At 49.4% G+C, this 24219-nt stretch overlaps 1 protein-coding gene across 3 annotated transcripts in view; it reads left to right on the forward strand.

Moving 5' to 3' along the window:
* VARS1 (valyl-tRNA synthetase 1) overlaps positions 1-24219 on the forward strand; it is a 365643-nt gene that overhangs the window by 262151 nt on the left and 79273 nt on the right. For all 3 annotated transcript variants that reach the window (XM_069635138.1, XM_069635139.1, XM_069635140.1), the window contains exon 25: positions 7410-7537. In XM_069635138.1, the coding sequence (XP_069491239.1) occupies positions 7410-7537 (128 nt within the window). The remainder of the gene's footprint in view (positions 1-7409; positions 7538-24219) is intronic.

Raw genomic sequence — 24219 nt, forward strand, 5'->3', positions numbered from 1 at the left:
CCTCGCTGTAGCTTTAGGTTTTAGCCTCTGTTTCAGAGACAGATTTGAATGGTGGTAAATTGTAGTTTCTGAGGCTTGTGGATCTGTTTAGATCACATGCTATACATAGGCCGACATCTAGTGGTAGCCGCGGGTATTACATTATTGGTTTTTTAAAACTTGAAAAAGGGGTGTCGACAGGGCATGCCAGTAATACTATCCTTAGTGTAATGTCCCCTGTATCCATGGGCCTTCACGCGTCGAAGTCCCTCAGATTGTTTTTTTCCGCCATCATAGTCGGACGCAAGTTGCAGAGTTCCTTCTTCTGGCTAACGCCTTTAACTATACAAGTTGAAATTTAGACTTTAATTCTTTCCTTTTCGATGGCCGTACACTACAAGATCTTCGTCGACGGCTTTCAAGGACAGATTCTTAGTCGGCGACGACTACTTCAACCATCTCGACGAACTTTGCCTGCAACCTACTTAGGTCCCAAAGGTCCTTGCCCCTTCACAGTTGGAAGAGTGGGGGGAGTTCATAATTGCTTTCTTTTAGAGAATGCCTATTTCCCTATTCTTCCCTTTCCATCGCCAAACTGCCACCTCTCCATATTATGGAAAACACACCATTTAAATGTTGCCCTTCCTGTAACAGGAAGTTTCCCTGGAAGGACTCACACGGGGTGTGTAACCTCTGCCTTCCCAGGGACCATCCCGAAAAGGAGTGCAAGTTCTGCTAACGTTTCGGCCCAAGACACTAAAGGACCGGAAGACTTAGAGCGAGGCCGCCATGGATGGGGAGGGAGCCTCGAGCGATGTCAGCGTCCTAAGTGACGCTGAGGGAGATCGAGACCTGACCGACTCCAACGTGCAGGCCGGCGGTTCTGCTACGAAGACGACACCCGGCAGCTCAAGCACCCCACACTGCACGCCACACTAAACGCACCCCCCATGGCCGACAGTCAACCGCGTCGTTTACCGATAAGCTACACGTGGTGTCAAAGAGAAGGTCTGAACAGTCCCTGTCCTCTGGGCAATCTCGTTTGCCACATGACAGGCCCCCAAAACGGACACTGCAAGCAAATCGGACAAATTCTTGGGTAATGGCGACCGTGCTTCGAAAGACGTGTCGACAGCCCTTTCTAATAGTTCCAAAATGAGAGAACTCATTAAAAAACACGTCCCAGACACCCTCTGCAAATCCAAAACATCGAAGCATTCAAAATCTTCGATGCCCCTATCCTCAAAAAGCCCTATTTCGAATGATAAACACTCTGCCCCTAGTGACACCCTTTCAGGGGCAATACATCACAAACAACCCTCTACATCAGAGGCTTTCCCTACACCTGTTCCCACAGGTTTCCCAAGCTCCACCGAATGGACCCCTGATCAATTTGATAGAGTATTGAGTTGAATGTCTAGCTTTAATTTTTTTGATCAACACCCTGAGAACTGTCCAGCCTCCAATGGCCCTCCCAATGGGGGGCATCTAAAAAGCAGCCTGTCGCCTAAAGACCCCGTCTGAACAGTGCCCAGACTAGTACCTCAGAAAACATTCTTGAGGACCTATACTACATTGACACTTCATGCTCGCAGGACCCCAGTTCAATAGCAGACGAAGGGAACCTAAATGACGGAGACCAATATTATGACGACGATGATCTATATACATCATGACTAACCCGTGGCTGATTCCCCTGTGGATAATCAGCTGCAGTATAATGAGCTCCTCTTAAAAGCTGCAGAACATTTTAAAATCGATACCCGGGAGGCGCAAGTCGACAAGGACTTTGTAGAGGGCATCCTTGGGGATAAGAGGTCTGCAGCACAGTTCATACCACTCCTGCAGTCAATCCAGAGGCGCATTCAGCCTTTCATACTTACCCCCAACCTTACCAGGGCAGTCAACCCTCGTATTGAGAAGATGTTCAGATCAGCCCCATCAGACCCATTTTACATCAGGGGTCAATGAAAGCCCCAATCTCTTGTTGTGACTATCACAAGAAAGAGAGCAGGCACACCCTTAGCCTCTGCCGAAGCCCCTCATGACCAGGAGAGCAAGAAAATATATACCCTGGGCTGGAAGGTAGTTTCCTCTGCTTCTTACCAAGGAAGGATTGCAAATATCACCAGGCTCTTGGCAAGTTATAATTGCCACAAATGGGATGAGAGCTCACCACAAATCGACTCTGTCCCAGAACCCCTCAAATCACAGCTTTTAAAAACAGTGGCTGCAGGTAAGCAAATTGCCTCATAAAGAATAATCTGGACTCAGCAGATAATGCAGACCGTATAGTAGCTGAGGATACCTTCATTAAGCGCCATGCATGGCTTCGAAAATCGGGTTTTCAACTGGAAATCCCAGCCACCCTGCTAAATATGCTAATTGAACCAAACGCCTTATTTGGGAAGGCAGTCGAGCATGCACTGAAAAGTGCTAAAGAGGAGTACGACATCCTCAAGTCCTTGGGACAGCTCACAAATAAACCTTTTGTGCAGAGAGGCGCATTTAATACATGCTGTTTTTGAGGACCGAACTCCCAGCAGTCCTCTATGTATAACCAGGGTGGACAATCTTTATCTAGGTATTCCTCGCAGGGGCAATCCTCCCAACACAATGTTCAAAGGGGGCACAAAAGGACGAGAAGTAGATGCAGATCCTCCTCTGTCAGAGGCTCCACCCCACCAAAGCAATGATCACCTGCTCCAGTTCCCCACCCATGCTTCTCCTCTAGGAGGTTGTATTTGTCATTTTACCCACGCATGGGAAGGGATCACGTCAGACAAGTGTGTACTTTCCACCGTGGCAGGAGGCTATTGCATAGAACTCGTACAGTCACAACCTAACCACCTGCCAAAACAAAGACTGACAATGCAGGAGGAACAGTGCATTCTGCTACAAGAGGTGAAAACACTGCTGGAAAAGGACACCATAGAGATCGTCCCGGCAAACCAGGTGAACAAGGGTATCTATTCAATGTACTTCCTTTTGCCAACGAAAGACCTTACAATGCGCCCTGTCCTCGACCTGCGACCTGCAAACAAATATGTCAAGCCACAAAAGTTTTGCACAACAACGATTCAAGAAGTAATCCCACTGCTAAAACAACGGGGACTCCATGGCAACATTGGACATGAAAGATGTATACGTACATATTTCAATGATCCCAGCGCCCCGGAAATTCCTACGCTTCCAAATAGCAAATCAACACTACCAATTCAAGGTGTTACCCTTCGGCATATCCCCCGCTCCAAAGTATTGACCACGGTATTAGAGGTAGTGGTGGCGCACTTACAGAGAGAATCAATCTAGTGGTTGTTTTGCTAACCCTAGTAAAACTACTTCGCTGGTGATCAAAGGAAAATCTGTTAAAAGGGAAACCCTTTCACAATCCTCCAGTACAAGCAATAATTATCACAGACTCCTCACTCTCCGGATGGGTAGCCCATTACCTGCACCACACAGCGCATGGGCTGTGGACACAAATCACAGCCCAAAACCGCATCAACCTTTTACAACTACTAGGGGTACTCCATGCCCTACAAGCTTTCCAGCTGCATCTAGCAGGCCAAATGGTGCAAGTCCTCACAGACAGCACCACCGCCATGTTCTGCATAAACAGGCAGGGAGGCACACACTCTCCAAGTCTGTCCAGGTTATCCCAGAAAATATGTAAGTGGACACTCAAGCAGAACATGTTCCTAGTGTCTCAACATGTTCCAGGTGAACCCGATTCTCTAGCAGACTCCCTAAGCAGAGATCCTCTCGCTGAGGGACACAAGTGGCAACTCAACAGAAGAATTCTAGACAATGTCTTCTCCCTCTGGGGTTATCTTCCTTTAGACATGTTCACCACAAATCTAAACGCACAATGAGCCGACTTCGCAACCAGGTTCCCTTGGCTCTGCGTTTCCCAACCCAGATCTAAGGGGAACGCCCTATGGATGAGCTGGTCACGCTTTTCCACCAACACTGACTGCGCCTGAGCAGGATAATGCACAAGATGCACCAGGAACAAACAACTCTTATCCCTGTTGCTCCCATGTGGGCAAGGCAACCTTGGCTTCCGCATCTGCTCAGACTAGCGATGTGCGAACCAATCAAACTCCCGTGCCCCCACAACATGCTCTCCCAGCACATGCTCTCCCAGCACATGGGGACAACACTCCACCCACATACTCAGTCTATGAACTTGGCAGCTTGGCTCCTGAAGTCATAGAGTTTGGACATTTAAAATTACCTCAAAAGGTGTATGGATATCCTAAAGGAGGCACGTAAACCAGACACTTTTACTTCAACAAATGGAAAGGATGTGTAATATGGTGCCAATCAAAGGATGCACACCCTATTCAATGTACTCCTTCACACATTCTTCACTACATGCTCCACTTGTTACACTCTGGCTTAGTATTTAACTCAATCAAAGTTCACCTGGTGGCTCTATTAGCGTACACCACTTCTCATAGCAAGGTATCCCGGTGGAATGTCCCTGTTGAGGCTTTCATGGAAGGAGTAAAGAGACTGGACCCCCCATTTCCAACCTGCCTCCAGGTTGGGATCTCAATGTGGTACTCTCAAAGCACATTGGTCCTCCCTTCGAGCCTATGCACAAATCCAGCCTTAAACACCTAACTAAGAAGGGTTAGTGAACTACAAGCTTTTTCAGTGCAAGACCGCTTCTTTGTTATCCATAAAGACAAATTGGTACTAAGAACACACACTAGGTTTTCACCTAAATTCATATCCAAGTTCCATGTTCACCAATCCATTGAATTGCCCACTTGCTTTCAAAATCCTTCAAACTCAGCTGAGAAAAACCTCCATACACTGGATGTAAGGAGGGCGGTTCTGTACTATGTAAACAAAACAAAACCGCTAAGAAAAACAGATCAACTGTTTGTCTCCATAGCACCTGCAGAGAAGGTGATCACGTTTCAAAGAACGTCATATCCAGATGGATATTAAAATGCATATAGCTCTGCTACTCCCTATCAAAGAAACCTCGGCCTTTGACACCAAGACCTCACTCTACCAGAGTAAGAGCTACTCTGGCTTTTATTGTAAATGTCCCTCTAGATGCCAAAGCAGCTACATGGAGTTCCATACATACCTTTACACAGCATTACTGCATTGACACACATTCTAAAGCAGTCACAGGTGGGGGAAGCAGTGCTAAAACATCTATTTACTGCAGTACCTTCTCGTAAACCACCTCCTTCTCCTGATACTGCTGGCTAGTCTGTGAATAGCATGCGATCTAAGCAAATCCACAAGCCTCAGAAGGGATACGTCACTCACCGTAATTGTATTTCTGATGCGTGGATCTGCTTAGTTGCAGATTCATAGTTTCCCTTCACCCCTACCGCTCCTCTCCGGTTTCAGTCTCCTGCAGGGTTCGGCTATTTCTCCCCTGCTTTTCAATTTATATATTCGCCCTTTGCTGATCGTGATTCACCTGCTTTAGAGTCTTCTCATATGCAGATGACACACAGATGCTGTTTAGACTAAACACTAAGAAGGGCGATGTAAGAGATAAGCTAAAAAACTACCTGGAAGCCGTCAGTCTGGATGGAGTCAAATTGGCTCAAGTTGAATGGCGGGAAGAAAGAGATTCTGATCTCGGGCCCGCTAGGTGCTGCTGATGGATGGTCCGATGTTTTTTGGCCCACATCATTGGGCCCGTTACCTAAGCCTTCCAAGACAGTTCATAATTTAGGTGTAAAGCTTTCAGAATCCCTGTCTATGGAGGCGCAGGTTAACTCGGTGTGGTACGACGTCCTTTCGTCGCGTGATTTTTTCGCAGGGTTTTTTACCGCAATTTTTTTCCGAAACAAACCAACATTTTTTAGAAAATGGGGGTCATTGGGTGGGGGGGGGGGGGGGGGGGGAATTCGATAATTGCGGTAAAAAACCCAGCGAAAAAACATCCCGCGATGAAATTACATGGAACCCTCGGTGTATGGTGCAGGCTTTGTTAAGCTCAAACAGCTGAAGAAAGTCCTCCTGTTTATTTCAGATAAATGTCATGCTCAAGTAGTGGCAGCTTGTGTTAATGGGAGTCTGGATTATTGTAATGCTATTTACCTGGCACAGCCTGCCTTTCTTATGCAGCTCCTACAGGTGCTACAAAACACAGCAGTGCGTTTGGTTACCCACTTGCCAGCCAGAGCAGGAGTAACAAAGGCTAGACAATCTCTCCATTGGCTCCCTGTAGAAGCTCGGGTACAGTTTAAGGGGCTTTGCATTATGCACCGTGCACTAGGTGGAAATGGATGCTTAGCCATCCAGGAGAAACTGGTTAGATATTGCCCGGTGCGTTCTTTGAGATCCTCTAATGCAGCACTCCTTCTGATACCCAAGTATAGGAAAGAACGGTTGGGTGGCCGGGCCTTTTCAGTGGCCGGCCCCAGGCTTTGGAATTCATTGCCTGAAAATTTGAGAAGAAATTGAGGATTTCTTATCCTTCAAAAAGCATCTCAAAACATTTCTCTTTAGATAAAGCTCAGAGATACTTACCCCCTTTGACACCTGGGTTTCGTTTACATCTATTCTATCAGTTGTTTGAGCGCCATGATGCCCTGAGTGATAGAGCGCTATACAAATAAATTGATTGATTGTTTAGATTCACTTGCGCCCACCCTTCCTCCCCTTGGAGTAGAAGATACATAGATGTTTTCTGACTTCAACGACTCCTATCTGCTTTATTACATCTGTACTCGCGCTACACTTCATGCTACCTCGTGTCAGAAACAAAACAATCTGAGGGACCTTGTCATGTGAAGGACCATGGACACAGGGGATGTCACAGTAGAGATAGTATTACTGGCACACCCTGTTGACGCCCCTTTTCTAGTTTCGAATACAAATAATGTAATACTCTGCGGCTACCACTAGATGGCGGCCTATGCATAGCATGTGAATTTGAGCAGATCCATGCATTAGAAATACGATTATGGTGAGTAATGTATCACATATTACAGGGGCAGATGCCCTAATGGGTCTGCTATTTCCTGGTCTCCAATTAGATCGGTGTGTTTCAACGCTTTCCCGGTTTCCGTTTAAATCGGTGTGCCCCGATGTACAGTGTTGTGTGCCTCATTGTGATTGTTGTGCCTCTGTTTTGGGTTTAGGTTTGTGATATGTATACATTTGTTTATGGTGATTGTATATCGGTCTTAGAGTCTTGTTGGACTTCGGAGCTTCCGGTCGCTGGGGGTTTTGTTGGTGTATGGGGTTTACAGTGGCAAGTCTCTGTGGTGGAGAGACTAGCAGTATGAACCATTCTTGTGTCATAGGTGGATGTTACGCCTGCCGTAGACCGGAGTTATGTCACTGTTTCATATGAATCAACTCTTGCCAGCATTGTGAAGTTATGTACATGTCCTTATGCTCTGTGAACAGCACTTTAATGCCCTTGATCTTTTCCACAGGTCGTGACATCAACTTGGATGTAAACCGTATCCTAGGATATCGTCACTTCTGCAACAAACTGTGGAACGCCACCAAGTTTGCTATCCGAGGGCTTGGAGAGGGATTCCAGCCAGCGAGAACATCACAGGTAAGCCTGAAAGAGTTCTGCTTAAATGAACTGTCATATAGCAAGGCAGTAGGCTAATACTTGGGTACTCTCTCTATAACGGGATCTCTTAGTACGGGCGTGTTGTTTAAGACCCTTTTACATTTTTAATTAAGGAATATTATTGTAATAGGAGTTTGGAAAATTGAATGGTCTATATCAGGAGATCTAAAGAGTGGGTCTGTTCTTAGCGGTGAGGAGAGCTAAAAAGCAGTGAGGAGAGCTATATTGTGTACTAGATATTCTTAAACTATGATGTTCTGTGATGGCTCTTAAGAGGGGAGCATTCCTGCAACGGGAGTCCTTGCAATGGAAATGTTCCCATTGTTGGAGCTCTTGGAAGTGGGGAATGCTCTGTTATGTAGATTGCCATCTGGCTCACAGATTCACCGCAGGTAGAAACTGTAACCACTGCACGTCAGCACCTGAAACTGTTAGTTAATGTTGTCCACTTTGAAAACGGGGGTGCACGCAAATGCATTGCCCTCCGCTCCTGCATATGACACCGTGGGCCTAGTGTTCGGATCATGCCAGCTCCACCGAGGGATGTATCCCTGAACATCTTGTCGACCCTGCATACTTTGGTGTCTGAAATTCAGAAAAGTGTGCTGCAGGGCCCAGGTTCTGCTGTCCCCGATTAGCCTCCGGCTAAGAGGAAGCGCCATCCGATGCCCCTGTATTAGCCTCCGCGTCGGGTGCCGTCCCACAGGGGCGGCGACGACGATATCGTCAAGGAGGGCGGATCTCTGGAGCTGAGGATGTCCTCACCGGATGTGGTGGGGTCATTCCATTCCATGGTCGTCAAGGCTGCTGAGCTTTTCCAGCTTACACCCGAGGGGACCAAGAAGGAGGGTTTCCTGTACCAGCGGTGCAAGGCCAAAAGGAAGACCATCATGGTGGTACTCCTTCTGGACGACGTGTGGGAGGAGGGCCTGGCCCTATTGAAAGAACCCCTGCACAGCCCCGGCCAAGCGGGATAGGCTGGAGAAAAAGTACTGTGTGCCGGAGTCTGCGCCCAAATTCCTACAATCGCAACCATCAACGGACTCTGATTTCGACGACCGCAAGGAAAAGGTTGTCGAACCCTTCCTCGTCATCCTTGGTCCCTCCGGACAGCACTCGTCATCTTCGGTCCCTCCGGACAGCAAGGGGGAGAAGTTGAACGCCATGGGAAGGAAGGTTATTTACACTGAAGCGTCACGCATCAAGGCGGCTAACGCACTGGCGATCCTGGCCCGGTACGACAGGGAATTGTGGTACAAGCTGTGCCAGATTCTGGAGTTCCTCCCAGACGACAAGAGGATGGAGGCGATCGCCCTCTTCCAGGAGGGAGAGGTGGTTTCGGACCATGCCATCACGGTAATGCTGGACATCGCCGACAAAGGTTTCCGGCAGACGGGGAACAGTGTCTGCCTCAGTCGTCAAGGCTGGCTGAAGGCCACGAATTTCCGCCAGGAGGTCCAGGTGAGGGTACTGGACATGCCGTTCGACAGAGATAACCTTTTTGGGAAGGTTATTGACGAATCCCTGCAGGCCATCAAGGCGGATACAGAGACGGCCTGTGCCCTGGGCACGCTCCAGCAACACTGCTCTTCCTTTCGCTCTTCCGGAGGAAAGTCTGGCAGATAAATGAAATGTTTCTCCTCGTACCTCCAGGTCCACGACCCAGGAAGCCTACAGAGGCCGTTCCCAGGCCTACGATGGAAGTGGTCAGCGCCGCCGTCGCCCTTAAGGCAGGACGCTGGTGCAGAAGCAGGCCTGAACTGGCCAGGATGTCAGGCCCCCACCAGTGCACCCCGGTGGGAGGCCGACTGACGGAATTAGTCAGCGAGTGGGACAAGATAACCACCGACAGATGGGTGCTGGACGCTCTCGCATATGGACATACCCTGGAGTTTCAGCACAGATGTCCGTGGATCGCCTGTGGTGGCCCTGCAGGAGCAGCACATCCCCCAGCTCTTGAAAGAGGTGCGGGCCATGCTAGAAAAAGGGGCGATAGTGCTGGTTACACAACGACACTGGGGCTCTGGAGTCTATTCCAGATACTTTTTAGTCATAAAGAAAACCAGGGGCTGTAGTCCCATTCTGGACCTGCGACGTCTCAACAAGTACCTAATACTCGTTAAGAATTGGTGGTGTAACACTGTGTGAGACTACACAACACTTATCTGCTTGCTATTAGGTAACTGTCAGGTGAACTCTTACCTTCTTCTGACTTCACTCCTGTCCCCCGTGTTTCTTTACCTCCTTCCTGCTCACTTTGAGATGTCCCTTCCGATTCTGCTCCGAATCTCCTTTTCCAGACAGCTTGATCTCTGGTCTGATGACAAGATCTACCCCGAGAGGAAGCCACCCTGCCCCTCGAACTCGGGGCAAAGGGGGCCCCCGAACCGGGGTAAACCGGTGTAGGGGAAAAAGCCCGGAAGGCACAAAAAACCCCTCTTTTGCAGGTCTCTGTAGAAGGATGTGGCAGGACTGCCGGGCAGGACAGAGGTAAGCCGGTAGCGAAGCTTGGAAGGTCCGCTAAACAGAACAAGGCAGGAGAGCCTGCATCGGAAGGTCGGAGCGACCAAGCACATACGGAAGCCAGCAGGCACAATGGAAGAAGACACAAGTAGCTATAAGCGAGGAAGAGGAAAACAAAACAAAGAGAAGGACTAGGAGGACAAAAAACAGGAGCGGAAGGAAAGTACCAGGGAAGCGAAGCGATGCACAAGGGGGAAATGTGGCGGCAGAAGCCACGGAAAGGAAACACTTCAGCGTACCAACCTGGAGCCTGACGCGAGGGTTGCAACGCGTGGGCTTCCGGGTTGGATGGCGCTAAATAGGCTCCACAGAGGCGGGGCGAAAGAAACTAGACCGCTGCAAGCGGACGTCGGCAGCGTGACGGCCAAATCAATGGCCGCCCCATCGCCAGCGTCTCCACAGCCGCCATCGGCGGCCGAGCGTGACAGTATGCCCCCCTCCAAGGCCGAACCCCCCGGGCTTACCCGGATGAGCCCGGTGAAAACTCCTGACCAGCCTGGGAGCACGAATATAGGAGTTAGGCTCCCAAGAGTCCTCCGAACTGGAGTAGTTCTTCCAGGAAACCAGGTATTCCAACCTGCCCTTGCGATATCTGGAATCCCGGATAGCAGATACCTCATATTCTTCGGGCAGGGCCTTGGCTTTACTCGACAATCCAGAAGCCTTCTTAACTGAAACATGGGGATCAACAGGTCGAAGGAGGGAGGAGTGAAAGACCGGGTGTACCCGGTGCAGGGACTTAGGAAGCTGTAATTTATAAGCAACCGGATTGATCTTCTTGATGATCTTATAGGGCCCTACAAATCGGGAGGTCAATTTAGTCGAATGCACCCATCTGGGCAAGAATCGGGTTGATAACCAAACTCGATCACCCTCCTTCCAATCAGGGCAGGGCAAGCGAGACCGATCAGAAGAAACCTTATACTTATGCCTAGCGGAAGCCAAACTCCGTTGAGCTGTAGAGTGTGCGGCAGTTATGTGATCCAAGGTAGATTCAATAGTAGGTATATTTGAGGGTGAGGAAACTACAGGAAGTATACCACGAGGGTGAAACCCATAGGAACAGAAAAAATGGCTAAGACTCGTCGCCGAATGCACTGCGTTGTTGTATGCGAATTCTGCTGTGGGCAGAAGGCCAACCCAATTGTCCTGATTCTTGTTGATGTAACACCTAAGGTATTGTTCGAGGGAGGCGTTAAGTCGCTCCGTCTGACCATTGGTCTGGGGGTGAAAGCCAGACGATAAGGCCCTTTCTATCCCTAGTCGATGGCACAGGGCTCCCCAAAATCGAGATGTATATTGAGTACCTCTGTCAGAGATGATTTTATCGGGAAGACCATGGAGTCTGAATATGTCCTTAAGAAAAACTTCCGACATCTGGGTGGCCGACGGTATTCCCGGCAATGCAGAAAAATGCGCCAATTTAGTAAATGTGTCTATGGTAACCATGAGACAAGTCGACCCCTGGGATACGGGCAAGTCTACAATGAAGTCTGTAGAGATTTGCGACCACGGTCTGTCGGGTAATTCCGGTTGTGTCAGTAACCCATATGGTTTGCAGGTTGTAGACTTATTTTGTGCGCACACCATACATGTCCTGCAGTGATGCCTCACATCCTGAGAGAGCGATGGCCAAAAGAATGAGCGAGAGATCAATTCCGTGGTTCCTTTAACTCCTCTATGTCCAGCGGTCACGTGGTTATGGCCCCAGACCAGAACCTTCCGCTGTAGGGTCTTGGAGGGAACATATAAACGTTGTCCCACTAGCAAAAGTCCTTTCGACCAACTGATCTGTGGACGCAGACTCCCGGGTACTGAGGTGACCAAGTCCGGTCTGGTTACCATCTTGATTTCTTGCAGAAAGGAAGAAACTATTCCCACAATCCTGTTTCGGGGAAACAGAGGGTTACCGACAGGATGTATGAGGTACTCGGAAGACTGACTTCTGGATAAGGCATCGGCCAGGCGATTCTGAGTGCCTGGTATATATGTTATTCTGAAATCATACTGGCTAAAGAAATGTGCCCACCGGGCCTGCCTGGAGTTGACACAATCCATACTTCCGAGTACCTTCAGGTTTTCATGGTCAGTGCGTAACACAAAAGAATGGGTACCGACTTGAAGTAGGTGTCTCCATTCTTCACAAGCGACCTTGAGAGCTAAAAGTTCCTTTTCTATTACCGAGTAGTTCCTTTGGCTAGTTGAAAGGGTTTTAGAGAGATAGGCGATAGGATGTTCCTTGCCATTCTTAAGTTGAAGGAGAACCGCTCCCAAAGCGTTGGCCGAAGCGTCGGCCTCAACAATGAAAGGCTGATCCTGATCCGGTTGAGACAGGATCGGCGCTGAACAAAATCTTCCTTTCAGATCCATAAAGGCGTGATTGGCCGATTCCGACCAAAAGAAAGGCTTGGCATCCTTCTTCAGGAGGGCGGTGATGGGAAGCACAATCTGAGAGAAGTGATTGATAAATTTTCTATAGAAATTGGCTAACCCCAGAAACCGTTGGACGTCCTTGAGGGATGCTGGAACTGGCCAATCCAAGATGGCAGATACCTTCCTTGGATCCATAGTGACCCCTTCCTGAGAGAGAATGTATCCTAAGTATGGAATAGAAGGCTGGTAGAAGAGGCATTTCTCAAGCTTGACTAATAACTGTTGCGACCGTAACCGCTGGAATACTGTCCGAAGATGCCACACATGTTCAGTGTGGGTCTTTGAAAAACACCAAGATGTCATCCAAATATATTATGACACTACAATACAACAGATCGGAAAACATGCGATCCATAAAGCGTTGGAAAACAGCGGGTGCGTTTACCAGGCCGAATGGCATCACCCGATACTCAAAAAGGCCAAACGGGGTCCGAAAGGCAGTCTTCCATTCATCCCCATTCCTAATTCGTAGGAGATGATAGGCACTACGGAGGTCCAGCTTGGAAAATATTGTGGAACCTTGGACTGCTTCAATATGTCTGCTATCAAGGGCATCGGGTATCGGTCTCGAACCGTGACCTTGTTCAGGCCACGGTAATCTATACAGGGTCTTAGCTCCGAGGAGTCCTTCTTAGGTATGAAGAAGAGAGAGGCACCGCCCGGGGATTTGGAATGTCGAATAAGGCCATTAACTAAGTGGGAATCCAAATATTTGCGAAGGGTCCTCTTTTCCATAAGAGACAAGAAGAACATGCGACTGAATGGCACCAGGGCATCATGCAGCAACTCGATGGCACAGTCTTCCGGCCGATGTGGGGGTAGTTCCAAAACTGAGTTGTCCTTCAAGAGGTTTGAGAATTCGGCCAAATCCTGAGGAACCTTGCAAATCTCGTTTACCCCTTCCTGTAGAGGAGTAAGGACCTGTACCGGCTCTTCTGCGGAATGGTTACCACAATTTTGTTTACAATACGAGGAAGTGAAGGCCAAAGTGTTCTGTGTCCAATCTATAAGCGGATTATGCGTCCTCAGCCAGGAAATTCCAAGAATTATTGGAAAATGCGCTGCTCGGATTAAGTGGAACTGTAGCTGTTCCGAATGGTGAAAGATGCGAACCGTCATGGTTTCTGTGGAGTGGGTGATAGGACCTGATGAAAGCGGGGATCCATCAACTCCTTCCACCTTCTGGACTTCTTCCCTTTGTATAAGCGTGAGCCCTTGTTCGTGTGCCCACATAGTATCCATAAACACTCCTGCAGCGCCACAATCCAACAGGGCCATGGTGGGAAGGACCTCCTTCGAGGTAGTCAATTGGATGGGAACTGCCATCAGACGTGAGTCCAGCGTGGTTGGGTGAGAAGCCACCGTCACTGTAAGATAGGGACTAATAGTTCGACCTCGTTCACTCGTCCCCTTTAGTTCCGAGGTCGTTCGTTTCCCGACCGTCTCGGCGGTACTTCTGGACAATTTCGAAGCAGGTGGGAATCCGAGCCACAATACATACAAAGCCCCAATTCCCTACGGCGTCTTCTCTCTTCGGATGACAAAGGGGTTCTGGTAGACCCTACTTGCATAGGTTCTTCTTTGTTGCTGGAGTGAGCTAGAGAAGGTAAAGAATGGGTGCCTTGAGGCAGGGAGACAGGGAACTTAGACTTCTTTCTTTCTGCCTTGCGTTCGCTCAAGCGGTAGTCAATCTGGGTGACAATGGAGAATAAATCCGACAGTGTTGTGGGACGAGCTATTCTTGCCAGTTCGTCCTTTATCTCCTCCTTGAGTCCACGACGGAATACAGTATACTGTGCCTGTTCGGGCCATCCTGCGGTGGAAGCCAAACGCTTAAAGGTGGATATGTATGTCAAAAGGTCGCTGGAACCCTGGTGAACGTCCAATAGCTCTTCTGCTGCCACATGAGTAATCTCAGCTTGTTCAAAGATCTGGCGCAATAAGGTCACAAATCCACCGTAATTATTTATCACAGGATCATTGTTTGACACCAAGGGAGTGACCCATGCTAAGGCGTTCCCTGTCATGTTGGAAACCATAAACCCCACCTTGGTGTGATCAGTTGAAAACAAACTAGGTCTGAACGTGAAATACATCGAACATGCTTCCAGAAATTCTTTGAGGCGCTTTGGGGTCCCATCAAACTTGCCAGTAGACAATGCCATGTGAGGCAAATCATGATCCCTGGGTTCACGAGAAGTGATCAATTGTCTCAATGTTAGATTATCAGCCTTAACGTTCTGTAGTTCGACGTTCAAGGTCTGGACTGCGGCCACTAACTCTTGTACTTGTTCAGGGGTGGCCATAGTTACTTTCGGACGTTGCAATCTGTCAGGTGAACTCTTACCTTCTTCTGACTTCACTCCTGTCCCCCGTGTTTCTTTACCTCCTTCCTGCTCACTTTGAGATGTCCCTTCCGATTCTGCTCCGAATCTCCTTTTCCAGACAGCTTGCTCTCTGGTCTGATGACAAGATCTACCCCGAGAGGAAGCCACCCTGCCCCTCGAACTCGGGGCAAAGGGGGCCCCCGAACCGGGGTAAACCGGTGTAGGGGAAAAAGCCCGGAAGGCACAAAAAACCCCTCTTTTGCAGGTCTCTGTAGAAGGATGTGGCAGGACTGCCGGGCAGGACAGAGGTAAGCCGGTAGCGAAGCTTGGAAGGTCCGCTAAACAGAACAAGGCAGGAGAGCCTGCATCGGAAGGTCGGAGCGACCAAGCACATACGGAAGCCAGCAGGCACAATGGAAGAAGACACAAGTAGCTATAAGCGAGGAAGAGGAAAACAAAACAAAGAGAAGGACTAGGAGGACAAAAAACAGGAGCGGAAGGAAAGTACCAGGGAAGCGAAGCGATGCACAAGGGGGAAATGTGGCGGCAGAAGCCACGGAAAGGAAACACTTCAGCGTACCAACCCGGAGCCTGATGCGAGGGTTGCAATGCGCGGGCTTCCGGGTTGGATGACGCTAAATAGGCTCCACAGAGGCGGGGCGAAAGAAACTAGACCGCTGCAAGCGGACGTCGGCAGCGTGACGGCCAAATCAATGGCCGCCCCATCGCCAGCGTCTCCACAGCCGCCATCGGCGGCCGAGCGTGACAGTAACCCACCTTTTGGTATAGGTCTGTACTGCACTAGTTGGTAGTGTGACTGAGCAGCCAGGCCTATCGCAAGAGGGGTAAATGTGAGCTGTAGAGCTGTAGCAATGAAATTCGTTTACACAAGTATCCAATTAACACTTAAGCTCCAGGTTTCAGTTATAAATAATTACCTATTTCTGATGTTTGTTAATCTGCTTAGAATCACATGCTGTGCATAGTCCGACATCCAGTGGTCATTGTGGAGTATTGCATTTTGTTTTTCGTAGTCGAAAAGGGGACGTCGACGAGGCATGTCTGTAACACTATCCCTATAGTGACGTGCGGTGTACCCACAATCCCTCACGCGTCGAGGTCCCTCAGATTGTTTTTTTCCGCCCAGATATTGGTCGCCTTTACGCGGAGCTCCTCGAGAGACATTGCAAATTCATTTACTCGACCTTTGGTCGTTATTTATTGATATCTATTTACATAAGATCCCTCCCTCTACGTAGCTGCGAAGCCGTTTCTCTGTCGAGTAAGAACTTCGACGGCGGGGACGAGACGGAGGAGATCCTTCTTCGCTGCCGAACACGTGGCCTGGCCTCGCCGGCCAAAAGACAGTAGGGAGTGTGGGGTCGTGGGACATTTCTTGTTTCTCTCTGAGAATGCCTTTCCTTTTCCCCTCCCTTTCGCTCGGGGTTGTTATCACAGTGAAATATTTCCTCAGCTATGGAGAGGACACCCTTTAGGTTTTGCCCGCTTTGCAAGGGCAAGTTAAGCTGGAAAGACCAGCGTAAACGGTGTAACCGTTGCTTGCCCCTCGACCACAAGGAAGACAGCTGCGCGGCTTGTCAGCTTCTCAAGCCTAAGACCTTAAAGGACCGCATGGTCAAAAGGTGGGCGGCCTAAGCCATGTCGAGGTCCGATTCCACACCCGCCGCCGCAGAAAGTGACGAGGAATGTGATAACCGACATCCATTTCGGAAGTCGTAGACCTCTCTAAAGAGCGCTCGCGCTCCTCGTCGTCTGTCCCTGGCCCCGACAAGCTCGGCTCACGCCCTGCTTATGGGGATGAACACCCCGGCGACACTGACGCACACAAAAAACACTCCCGTAAACACATAACCCACGGCTCTTCTTCGTCAAAGACGAAGAAACGTCAGCGCCAACGGAGACGCAGGTTCCACCTGCGTCCTCCTCAGACCTTAAGAGTCTTAAGCCCCCCTCGCAACCGCAGACGCGACCAGCGACTGGGCTTCCCCCAGATAAGGGCGCTACCCCCAAACCGCCAGATGAAGCGCTCCGTCAGAGAGCGCCTGTCGCCGTAGAACGTGCAACGCCCGTAACGTCAATACCAGAGTCCTCCACAGACAGACAGATTAGTCGTCGAAAGCCTGGCGAGGATCGTTCCCGCCGATAGCCAGAAGCGGACAGCAAAAGATACGCCGAATACCGCTCAGAAGGCTAGAGAAACGCCGAAAAGGCCGGAAGGAAGGCAGGAACTGCCCCCCTCATCTAAAGGGACTCCTAGCCTGCCAGAAGGCTTTTCAGACGGCGACGGAGACCTTTCTTCAACATTATGGGAGAGGTCAAAGCGTTTTCAGGCCAAAAACCTGATTTTTACCCCCCCCCCCCCCCCCGACCGCTCAGGGCTACCTCATGAGACCCTGGAGAGACTCAAGTTCTGTGTGGAGAAGATGGAGAGGTTTATGGAGACTCCAAACCTACCACCACCCAAAAGGGCAAGAGAGGGACCTCAGGTGGACCCCAGGGCTAAATTCCCTAGGCTGTTTAAACCCTCCCAAGTGGATGTAGATTTATATGACCTCACTGAAGAGGACCCCCACTTTCAAGAGGAGGACACATTTTTAGGCAACGAAGAGGAACAAAACCTAGAGGAGGAGGGTTTTGAAGAAAATCCAGATATAGGTGGGGGGGGCTTCGGAGAAGACCCAGAGGAAGGTGCTTCACAGCCCTGGCAGTCCCCATCAGCGTTTTCGGACCCTGATGCACTAAACCTGTCCCCTCCCGAGGACTCACCTAATAGGAACACGTCACCTATAGACGATCAACCTACATTTGATGCACTACTACGCAAGGCAGCAGCGCATTTCAAAATAGACACTGGGGAGATTTCTCCTGACATTGACTTTGTGGAGAAGGTAATCAAGGAGAAACCCCCTGTCAGCCAAACCATTCCCCTCCTTGTCTCAGTAAGGAGACAAATTATCCCTTCACTATCTACACCCGCGTTGGTCAGAGGGGTCAACCCGAGGATAGAAAAACTATTCAGTCCCTCTCCTTCAGACCCGTTGTACGTCAGGGGCCACTCTGTACCAGACTCCCTAGTGGTGACAAATACAAGGAAAAGAGCAGGGGTCCCACTGTCTACCAGCGAAGCAGCACCAGATAAAGAGGGTAAAAAATTGTATGGCCTGGGGAAGAGAATCACAGCCTCTGCTGCTTTATCCGCAAGGATTGCAAACAACAACTCCTTGCTAGCAAGTTACGCAGATGCACAATGGAGCAAGCTACGTAAGGACGCTGAGGAGGTACCAGAACCCCTACGTACACGGCTTCTGGCCACGATTACTGAAGGGATTCTAGTCAACCAAAGCATCGTGAAAAACACTCTGGATGCTGCAGGAACGGTTGGCCGTTCTCTAGTCCAAGGAATACTCCTCAAAGGCCATGTCTGGCTGCGTAATTCGGGGTTTAAACCTGAAACACAAGCATCTCTAATCAACAAGCCTATAGAAAATGCCAACCTCTTTGGGAAAGGCGGTTGATGAGGCACTAGAAAACGGCAAGAAAAGAGTTTGACACCATCAAAACCCTAGACCAGATTTCTAGGCCTCCTAACAAACGTGGCTATGGCAATAGGTGCTTTTCTCGAGGCCAACGCCAGCAGCAAAATCAGCAGCAGCAATACTCTGCAAACAACTGGTCCTCTAACCAAGGCACCAATGGGCAATACAACCAGAGAGGACAACAGCGTGGCAAAGGGAGAGGTCGGGGTTCCACCCCTAGAGGTTCCCAAGCCACCAACACCAAATGACTCAAAGATTCGGATCCCCTCCCATGCATCGCCGGTCGGGGGCCGGTTAACATCCTTTCTTCCAGCATGGGAGGGAATAACATCAGACCGCTGGGTACTATCAACCATAGCCCTCGGCTACTGTATAGAATTCAACAGTTCCCCAATGTACAGACCCCCAAGGGACGACGCATGACACCAGAAAACCTTGCCATCCTTCTACAAGAAGTGGACCAGCTACTGGAAAAAGGAGCTATAGAGGTCGTGCCTCTCAGGTACTCTGTGTACTTCCTTGTACCCAAAACAGACTTAACCATGCGCCCTGTATTAGATCTGCGCCGAGCAAATAAATTTGTCAAACCTCAAAAGTTTCGTATGGTGACCTTACAGGAAGTGATCCCCCTGCTATCACAAGGAGATTACATGACAACACTGGACATGAAAGATGCATGCTTTCATATTTTAATGTTGCCAGCGCACAGAAAATACCTCGGGTTCATGATAGAGGGCAAACACTACCAGTTCAGAGTGCTACCCTTCGGGATAGCATCAGCACCAAGGGTATTCACGAAAGTACTGGCAGTGGCAGCGGCCCACCTGCGCAGGTTGTCCATCCCAGTATACCCTTACCTCGACGATTGGCTCATAACAGGGGATTCTTCCGAAACATGCTTCTCAAATACCCAAAAGACTGTAGACCTTTTGTTCCAACTGGGCTTCTCCATCAACAAGAAGTCCAGCCTAGACCCCAGCCAAGTCAAACAATTCCTAGGGGCTCTAATTCGAACAAAGGACAACCTCGTCTTCCCCTCCAACAAGAGGGTCCAAAACATGCTGTTTCAGATCCCTCAATATGTAGCAGGGGTACGCAAAGCAATGCGCTTGCTAGGAATGATGGCGTCATGTATTTATTTGGTACCCCACACGCGGCTGCGCATGCGCCCAATGCAAGAGTGGCTCAACAGCCAGTGGTGTCAGTCCAGCGGACAATGGGACGATCTAGTGGTGGTCTCGCAGGCCTTGGTTCTCTAGCTACGGTGGTGGTCGAAGGAAAACCTGGTAATAGGAAAACCATTCGCCACCCCTGCAGTGGAAGCCACTCTAACCACAGACGCATCCCTCACAGGATGGGGGGCTCACCTTTCCAATCAGACTGCTCACAGAGTTTGGACTCTGAGCGTAGCATCCAAGCACATAAATTTACTGGAGCTACTGGCTGTGTTCAAGGCACTAAAAGCCTTCCAGGCACACCTACAAGGGAAGACAGTGATGGTCCTCACGGACAGCACCACAGCCATGTACTACCTCAACAAACAAGGGGGCACTCACTCTCCAGGACTGTCCAAGCTGTCCCAGAACATCTGGAAGTGGGCCCTCAGACACAGCATGTTCCTACTGTCACAACATGTACCAGGCGAACTCAATATGCTAGCAGACAAACTAAGCAGAGACTTCCCTCTGCCCTCAGAGTACGAATGGCATTTACACGAAGACATCGTCTTTGACGTTTTCACACAATGGGGATTTCCAGAAATAGACCTGTTCGCAACCCTGGAGAACTCACAATGCCAAGATTACGCCTCCAGGTACCCCCCAGAACCAATACAAGGGGAACGGTCTATCGATTCCATGGTCAAGGAAATTTGTTTACGCTTTTCCCCCCGACTTCCCTTCTCAACAAGATTGTGCACAAGATGCACCAGGAACAAGTTACCATGATATTAGTGGCCCCTATGTGGGCCCGACAGCCATGGTTCGCTCACCTGATGGAGATGTCTCTATCTCCTCCAGTGAAACTTCCCTGCCCGTACAACATGCTGTCACAGTTCAAGGGCAAGACACTGCATCCATGCCCTCAGACCATGAACTTAGCAGCCTGGCTCCTGGGACCTGATTGACCATCTCAACAATTTTGCATTCTCCCCCTTCATCTGCATTAACTATCTCAAGGGTTGGTGGTCTGTCTGAATAATGAAAGTAGAATCATATAAGTATGCCTAAACTTCTTCAGAGACCACACAATGGCAAAACATTCATGTTCTATGGTTGCCCACTTTTTTCACGGTCCTTCAGTTTCCTACTGATGAAGCAGATAAGGTGTTCCCTGCCTTTCGAATGGATTGTGTCCTCCCACATATTCCTCATCTTATGATAAATCGTTATCTCCAGCTTCGATGCTTCAGAAAAAAAAAATGTTTCTCGGCAGAGGGCGCTGTGCTTGACGTCGTGGCGTCGAATGTCCCTCGACAGACTCCGTACTGTCGACGTCACCGATGGTGTAAATAGCTCGAGCTGCGCCCGTTGCTTTAGTTCCGTTTTTCCGATCGCTTTGCTATCGAGAACGGCGCGCTTGAGATTTTCTGTGAAGAAAATGTCGTCTTCTTCGACTCCTTCGACAGCAAAGACTGGGTTCAAGAAGTGCGTAGATTGTGGATCGAAAATGTCGATCACGGATCCTCTCCAGGTTTGTCTCTGGTGTCTCGGTTCCAGTCACCGGACCGATAACTGTGGTTCCTGCCAATCCATGACCGAGAAAGCTCTTCGTGAGAGGAGAGGTAAACTGTCGGTGGGGAGGGAAGCCTCTAGGAAGGCTATGTCCAAAAAACATAAGAAAGCGACTGATTCGAAGGAATCGGATCGCCATAGGCATTCAAATAGATCTCGATCTAGGAGTAGATAGAGACACTCTTCTTCCTCGTCCAAAAAATGAAGAGGAGACATAGATCTCCCTCATCATCATCTTCCGAGTCGACCGAAGAAATTCGATGTCCGACAAAATTGGATTCTCCCAGAAAATGGGAAGAATTTCGTAAAAAGATGATGGAGGTATTCGAGAATGCGGCCACGACCCCCTCGAATGAACCTCGGAAGAGCCATACCCCTAAGGTCGCTCCATTGGACGACAAAGGGAAGTCTAAGACTACCTTGGTAAAAACCGGTAGTATCAAGGATACTCGAAAAACTCGAGTCGACCAGGACTCTTCGAGAGTCGAGCACCTCTCTGGTGCCATATAAAAAACATAAGTCGTCGAAGGCTTCGACGACTTCATCGGCGTCGACCGTTTCGGCATTGAAACCTAAAATAACCTCGACGCCTGTATCGAAGTCATCTTCGAAGTCATCAAAGATTCCTTCGACAACTTCGAAGGATTTTTCCATTCCTTCAACGCGTATGGTAGAGGAATAAAGAAGATTTACTCCGTTGCCCAGGTCAGACTTTTAAGTCCATGTCCCCAATTTATGAGGAATCTGGCTCGGAGGAAGAGGAAGTCACTCCTTTTGGAGTTTCATATGGCACAAAGCAAGCTCCTGAGGAACTCATTGATCAAGAGTCCAAAATGAGAGACCCGAGTGACACTCTACATTCTGTCAGTGGAATTGACACCTCCCCAGAATTAGAGTTTGCGAGACCTGATCCTGCAGAACATGCAGACTCAGGGTACAGGAGTCTTATGACCAGAGTAATTGAGTATATGGGTAGGGGGTAACACTTCACCCGTTTTTTAACAGGATGACATGATGGATATAATTGTCAGAGGTCCTCAAAGATCCCGTTCTCCCCTTTCACAGGGCTCTTCAGAGGAGGGTGGAGAAAAACTGGGAAAAGCCTGAGAGCATTGCTGCTGCAGATAGTAATTTCCCCAAGAAATACAGACCAGCTGGTACGGATCCTGAATACTTAAACAGGCATCCGACTCCAGAAAGTCTAGTTATTCAGGCAGCATCCACATCAAAGCAAACTGCATATCCCACTATCCCTCCAGATAGAGAGGATAAAAAAGTTGATGCCTGGGCACATAAAGTTTTCACTTCAGGCAGTATGGCCCTTAAATCGACAAATGTCACCTGTGCCCTGGCCAGGTTTACTCAAAGACGGGAAGGAGGCAATGGGGGAATGTCTCCAGTCTGGACTGGATACTGCTGATAGTATCAGCAGATCCATGGCTGCAAGTATTGTGCTATGCAGATTTGCATGCTTGAGGAAGTCGAGATTTGCACCAGACGTGCAAGCCAGGCTCCTTAACATGCCCTTTGATGGCTCGAGGCTGTTTGGCAGTAAGGCTGATGAAAGCCTAGAAAAACTTCAGACCTCGAAAGCGGCAGCTAAATCGCTTAGTGCCTCCATGCGCCAGCCTCTAAAACCCTATTCCGGCTCATCTTCCTGGAGGGGTCGTTCTTTTCGTTACTACTCCTCATTTAGTAGAGGAAGAGGACAGGCTTCTCAAAGAGGCAAAAGAAACTTGCCCCGTGGTGCACGAGGAAGAGGTGCAAAATCAGCCTCAGGAGCGGCATCTTTACCCCCAGCCACTCCTGCAGCCGCCTCCAAATCACTCTGAGGCCTTATCACACAAAACCCTGGTGGGAGGCAGAATCTCTCAGCATCTGAAAGAATGGCGGGGCATTACCTCGGATGCTTGGGCACTGGAAACAGTAGCCCAAGGTTACTGTCTCCCCTTCCAAAAAAGACCTCAGAATCATCCACCCGGAGCCAACTCCATAGAAATTCCAGACCCGCTCCTGTTGCAGGAAATTTTAATCCTGCTAGAGAAAGGTGCCATAGAACAGGTACCTGTAGCGGAGAGGAAGAGGGGTTGGTACTCCCCATATTTTCTCATCCCAAAAAAGGATGGAAGATTGAGACCCATCTTGGACTTAGGAAACTTGAACAAGTTCCTCAGGAAGGACAAGTTCAAGATGGTGACCCTTTCTCAAATCTTTCACGCTCTCCAACTCCAGGATTGGTTGGTATCATTGGACCTTCAGGATGCTTACTTTCATGTGCCAATCCATCCAAAGCACAGAAAGTACCTGCGGTTCGCGATTGGCAACTCTCACTATCAGTTTGCAGTTCTGCCATTCGGGTTGACCTCCGGCCCGAGGGTTTTCACCAAACTGTTGGCGGTTGTGGCAGCGAGTCTCAGGAGATGGGGTATTCACATCTACCCCTACCTGGACGACTTGTTGATCAGAGAAAGTTCTCCAAAACAAGCTCAGGAACATCTTTCGATCACTTGCCACTTCCTCCACAAATTGGGCTTCTCCCTCAATTTCAAGAAGTCCCATATGATACCATCCCTAAAGCTCCAGTTTACCGGAGCAGTCTTGGATACTTCCTCGGGAAAAGCCTCGTCTCCCGAAATGAGAGCTCTCCACATCCAGCAGATGGTAACAAAGTTCCAGAATGCCCAACGTCTACCGGCCTTCGATTGTCTCAGGTTGCTCGGCCTCATGGCATCCTGCATTTTCCTAGTACCAGAGGCCAGGTTGAGAATGAGATCCCTTCAATGGGCACTCAGAACTCAGTGGTCCCAGTTCTCAGGGAATATGTCGGATCTTCTGCATGTCCCGAGCGCAGTTGCTGAGGATCTTCTATGGTGGGCTTGCAACGACAACATTCTCAAGGGAGAATCTTTTTGGCAACCATGGCCGGAGATAACAGTAGTGACGGACGCCTCACTCACGGGGCGGGGAGCACACACCAACGATCTGACAATCAGCGGTCGTTGGTCTCCATCGGAGTCCAAACTACACATCAACCTTTTGGAGCTGAGGGCAATCAGACTAGCGCTGAAGACCTTTCTACCCTCCCTCTG

This window comes from Ambystoma mexicanum, chromosome 13, assembly GCF_040938575.1.
Source record: "Ambystoma mexicanum isolate Mex_15411 chromosome 13, UKY_AmexF1_1, whole genome shotgun sequence".
Classification (NCBI taxonomy): Eukaryota; Metazoa; Chordata; class Amphibia; order Caudata; family Ambystomatidae; genus Ambystoma; species Ambystoma mexicanum.